At 48.0% G+C, this 5,132-nt stretch overlaps 1 protein-coding gene across 2 annotated transcripts in view; it reads right to left on the bottom strand.

The window, feature by feature from the left end:
- Positions 1-1,844: 1,844 nt before the first annotated feature.
- The window catches only part of LOC101783707, a 5,171-nt gene continuing 1,883 nt past the window's right edge, over positions 1,845-5,132 (bottom strand). The window contains exons 5-11 of one of the 2 annotated variants that reach the window (XM_012843981.3): positions 4,077-4,152; positions 3,588-3,703; positions 3,340-3,429; positions 3,126-3,257; positions 2,736-2,916; positions 2,393-2,499; positions 1,845-2,287 (exon numbers count right to left, since the gene is read on the bottom strand). In XM_012843981.3, coding sequence (XP_012699435.1) covers positions 2,788-2,916; positions 3,126-3,257; positions 3,340-3,429; positions 3,588-3,703; positions 4,077-4,152 — 543 coding nt within the window. In that variant the 3' untranslated portion in view covers positions 1,845-2,287; positions 2,393-2,499; positions 2,736-2,787. Of the gene's footprint in view, positions 2,500-2,735; positions 2,917-3,125; positions 3,258-3,339; positions 3,430-3,587; positions 3,704-4,076; positions 4,153-5,132 lie in introns of both variants that reach the window. The other variant, XM_004956850.4, reaches the window with a different exon arrangement.

The following is a 5,132-nucleotide window of genomic DNA, read 5'->3' as shown; positions in this document are numbered from 1 at the left end:
CTCGGGTTGCTTTGCCAAAAGAGGTGTGTGGAAGTTCGGCTGCATTAATGCGTACTCATCAGCATTAGCTAGCTAGCTGCTGGATCGAGCCTTCAAATCTTGGAGCCTTCAACTGGTAGGAGTTTGGCCTGGCCAGATGGCTGGTGTGTTATGGTCCACAGCTTGCCTATACAAGAATTAAGCATTATGTGTTTCTCATGTTCAGCGTGAGAAAGCACGAACTCATGTTGCTTGAGGACTTGTACACAACATACGTGCACGTACCCAATATTTTCCCTAGAGTGTCTACGAGACGTGCGTGCAAGTGCATGTGCACGCGCATGAGATCGGGGCGGCGTGATGTGACCCTGCCTCGCTGTGAACGGCGGCCCATCCCGTCGTCCGGTAGCCGCCGGCCGGCGAGGGTAGCCTGAAGCGTAAGCAGGCTTGCTTGAGAATCCTAACGCCCTAAACCGCAGCCCTGCACATGCCATGCCATGTCATCCGCGACCCGGCCGACGGCGCGAGGATAGCACCATTCACCAGCGTATCTCATGATCGAGTCCGCACCATGCCGCGGACAACGCGCCGCCGCGCGTGTTCTCTCTCGTTGCGATTTGGGGCGCTCGCAAGCTGCCGGGATCGGGCACGGGGAATCGCGTCTCCGATGTGCACGGTACGTGAGGGCGCATCGACGCGACGGCGCGCGCCGCGGTCGGCCAAGTTGCGTGCAGTATGGGGGGCGTTGCCTGTCACGTCTCAGCTCCCTGGATTGTTCGGTTCGCCGATGCGGTTCATAGGTGAGCGTGCACACTGCAGTGAATGCTCTCTTCACAATAACCTACTAGTAGTAGAACTGCAAATACGAGTATAGACGGGCAGGCACGTACAATGAGAGCACTGGGCCGTCACACGGGAAATATACGGTTTCAGTTGGGGTATGTACGTACCTTACTACTACCTTTAGACTTTTAGAGCTAAATAATCTCGCAGCGTGCAAGGTGACATGACGTGCAGTGAGGACCTCTGCTCTGCAATATGATCGACACTGATAGCGAGATGCCTGTCATTTTCAAACGCAGTCCAGTCTTCATGTTCTATTCGATGACGTGACCCGCAGCAAGGGGTGTTTGGGAGGAGAGCTTATCGGATATTCGAATACTAATTAGAAGGATTAAACATAAGCTAATTACAAAACTAATTGTAGAACCTCTAGACTAAATCGCGAGACGAATTTATTAAGCCTAATTAATCCATCATTAGTGAATGGTTACTGTAGCACCATATTATCAAATCATGAACTAATTAGGCTTAATAGATTCATCTCACGATTTAGCCTAGGGGTTGTGTAATTAGTTTTGTAATTAATTTAGATTTAATACTTCTAATTGATGTCCAAACATTCGATGTGACGGGAGCTGAAATTTAGCCCTCTCCTACCCAACACCCCTAAGCCCTCCTCCCCAACACCCCTAAGCGCTGTACCCAGACTATCTGATTGGCCTGGGGGTGCCCGATCCCAGCATATCCTGAACTGGCCAGATTTCCCCAGAGATTTGGTCGGCTTACGACGAGACGCTGGTCCCATTTGCTGGACGTTTATCAAAACTGCACTGATGCTGCTGATGAAAATCAGACCCTATTCATCCTGTTCGCTTCAGCTTATAAGCCGGCTAAAAATCTGAAACGGCTGATTTGTTGTGAAAGGAAAATACTGTTTAGTGGCTGATAAGCCGGCTGAATAAGCTGAAGCGAACAGGCTCATTGTATATTGTATTTGTAGAACGTATTAACCTCGTACAATTCCTGGACGTAGACGGATTCCTGTACCTGCACAAACTTGAAAGTTGAAACAACAGGAAACGTCAGCCAAATCGGTCAGTTTCCAGGCCAGCATCCAGTCCTTGCAGCATATGCACGGGATGAACATACTCGATACAGAACCAGTCTGCTAGTGCACACAGCAATCGAAAACCCCCAAACAATCCAATTGCCTGAGCTATACGGTGAGTCGGTGAGCTAGATTATTAAGTGCATGCCCAGAAAATACAATGTGGCAATATATACACATTTCCTGTTACACCTATGACGCCTTTTCGCCAGCCTGCAGCAAGCCGGATTGTGCTTGTCCGGGTGTAGCAGGGGGCATTTGGCCAACTTGGCCTTGCTGGCACCGTACCTCAAACAGGATCATGTTTCTTGGACTTTGGGTTGAGTGCATTGTATAGCCTGCAACTACAATCCGAGTAGGCCCCAAACATGAAACACCCCATCTTGATCAGATAGATATTTGTAGTACGGCGGCTGCCTGTGGGCGAGCACGACCAAATCAGCACACACCCCAAATGCACTGCTCTTATGTACCATACATTGTACTCTAAAAAAAAACTTGACGGGAAGGAGCAGACCGCACCGCCGCTTTTTTAATTAAGAGGATGCATACATTGTACTCTGATATCTTGTTACAATGCCAGCCTCAGTCGACTGCATCAGCAAAGTGGGAGAACTGATGAAGCATTCCTGATGCATGCACCAAAGTTAGTTGGATGTAAATGAGACCATACGATTGATTCTACATAGATTTCTCCAAGATCCGACGTAAGTAAATCATTTTTCAAGATAGTAACTGGATGAGTGATGCAGTTGGTTTCTCCTAGTCCTGATGTATTTACCCAAGTAACATAACCCAAAGGTTTGAAATTCTGTAATTGTAAATTGAACCAGTGAATTTGAACTCTAGATACATCAGTACATACCTATGTAAGAAGAATTCCGAACTTCAATGGATGTATTGACTAATTCAAAATTTTAAAGGGATCTAAACCAATCAGCAATAGTTCTTGAGAGGACCCTTGTTTCATTCAGAGCCAATGATTTCAATCCCTGGGCAAGAGCATCTGCTGGAGTGTATTCTGAACCAACTTGCCATTTCACATCCTGTAAACCAGTAAAGGTGAGTGCCTGATACGCCTGAAACACACAATAGTTTTCGGAAATGGTAGACGAGCACATAAACTCTCTTTAGTATGAAGCAATGATCTAATTAAACATCAGTTTGCTTGCTTCCACTCCTAATTCTGTCAACAAGTGGAGACTATTATTGGGGGTGAATGAATAGCAGGGTGATGCTCATGCACATATTATACCTGTATACATGGAGTTAGATGTGTCCCCAGCAGTACGATTTTCTTTATTTGTCCACCAAATGAGTCTACTCGGGGTCTCAGGACATCTTCAACTATGTCTGTATCATCAATAGCATCAACACTGAATTTGACCTACAAAGACATACATAAAATTTTTTAACACTACACTATAACAGCCAGAGGTTAAATTTAGCAGATGCAAGTTTGTCAGTACCAATAATGTATTGGGTACGCTGTATGAATTCTTGCAGAATTCACGGTTTTCAGGTGGTGTTGGTTTGAATTCAGACACACCTTCTGTAACCTGTACATAATATGGGAAACAGCGATCATCATGACAAATATGCACTGAAGCTCACTAGAAGTCTACCACAGCAAGGTAGCACCAAAGCACAGTTAAATAAGAAAAAGAAGAACTACTCTGCAAAAAATAATAATAGACAAACTTAGATCATACAGTACCTGATTCATTACCGATGGTAACTGATCAACAAATTTGCTCAGGGATACCATAGCTTCTTGATCATACTCACGTATAAAACCTCCAGCTAAATCAAATAGAGCTTTCCATGCATCTCCTAGAGTCATGGCATAACATTGTTTTATAACAGTTCATGAAGCATATCAAGCAAAAGTTCACGTCCCATTCTCACTCTTTCATTTAACAAATGTCAGCATACAAGTTGCACTTTTACCACCTCACAAAATTATGTCATTACACAAGGCAGCAGCAATAATACCATGAAGCACTGAACTCAAGAAGCTACAATCTATAATTAAGAGCAAGACATCAACCCCAGACGCGGTTTTCAGGTTGCTTGATTGTTGGATCCATATGGAAAGCTTGCGTTAAAGCATAAGTATTTTATGGCGCTTTCAGCCAGAAGAAATTTTGACCAAATGGATAAATGACAGATAACGTGAGAAGGTAAGTAGTAAACCAACAATCACCTGATGCATTTCTGGCCACTGAGTAAACAGGCGAGGCCTCCATCATAGGCATCAATTGACTAAAAAGAGGGCCTATCTGTATAAAAAAAAAACTGGTAAGTTCATTTTTGACCGTCCAATTATCGCCTAAGTTTGGTTTTGGTCATCGAACGCCAAAACCAGAAACCTTCGACCATCCAACTATCAAAACCGTTTACATTTAACCATCGAGCTGTTTTGGTGGGTGGTTTTGGCTGTTTTGGTGGGTGGTTTTGCTGACGTGGATGCCACATAGCAATGGGACCCACATGTCAGCACATCTTCTCTCTTCTCTCTCCACCTTGCTGACGGTTGGGCCCCACACGTCATCCCCTTCCTCTTCCTCCTTCCCCTTCCTCTTCTCTTCTCACCTTCTTGTGCCAAAAAAAGGGGGGCGCTGGCGAGGCGCGACTCCAACACCCATCCGACGGAAAAAAGGCGGAGTAGCCGGCGCCATCCACCGGGGCCGCACCCGCCGTCGTGGAGCAGACAGAAGCGGAGAGGATGGATGCCCTGGATCGGATGCTCACGCAGCTGGCCCTCGCCAACGACGCCCGCCTCGCGGCGGTGCTCGATCGCGTCCTCCCCTACGCCATGACCTCGCTCGCCTCCCTCGCGCCTGCTGTTCGCAAGCTCGTAAGCGCCTTCCTCTCTCTACTCCTTTGCCCGCTACCAGCTGCTGCCGCCATGTCGTGTTTGCAGGGCCCAGCCGCCGCCATGTCGCTTGCTGGCCGGCTGAGAGTGGGGGCCCACCCCTTGCTGCGCCGGAGCCGCGGTCCCTGGGCTCCGCGTCGCCGCTGCAGCGCCGGAGCCGCGGGCTTCACCTTCGCGCGCACGCGCCTGACGAGGGACCACCACCCCACTACACCTCGGCGCCCGCGCGCACCAGGCTAGCAGCAGGCGGAGGGGGAGAGAGGAAGGGGAAGGAGGAAGAGGAAGGGGATGACGTGTGGGGCCCAACTGTTGAGGTGGAGAGAAGAGAGAAGATGTGATGGCATGTGGGTCCCATTGCTGTGTGGCATCAACGTCAGCAAAACC

The sequence above is a fragment of the Setaria italica genome, chromosome II (genome assembly GCF_000263155.2).
Source record: "Setaria italica strain Yugu1 chromosome II, Setaria_italica_v2.0, whole genome shotgun sequence".
In the NCBI taxonomy this organism is placed as follows: Eukaryota; Viridiplantae; Streptophyta; class Magnoliopsida; order Poales; family Poaceae; genus Setaria; species Setaria italica.
This window is presented reverse-complemented; position numbering and strand designations above follow the sequence as displayed.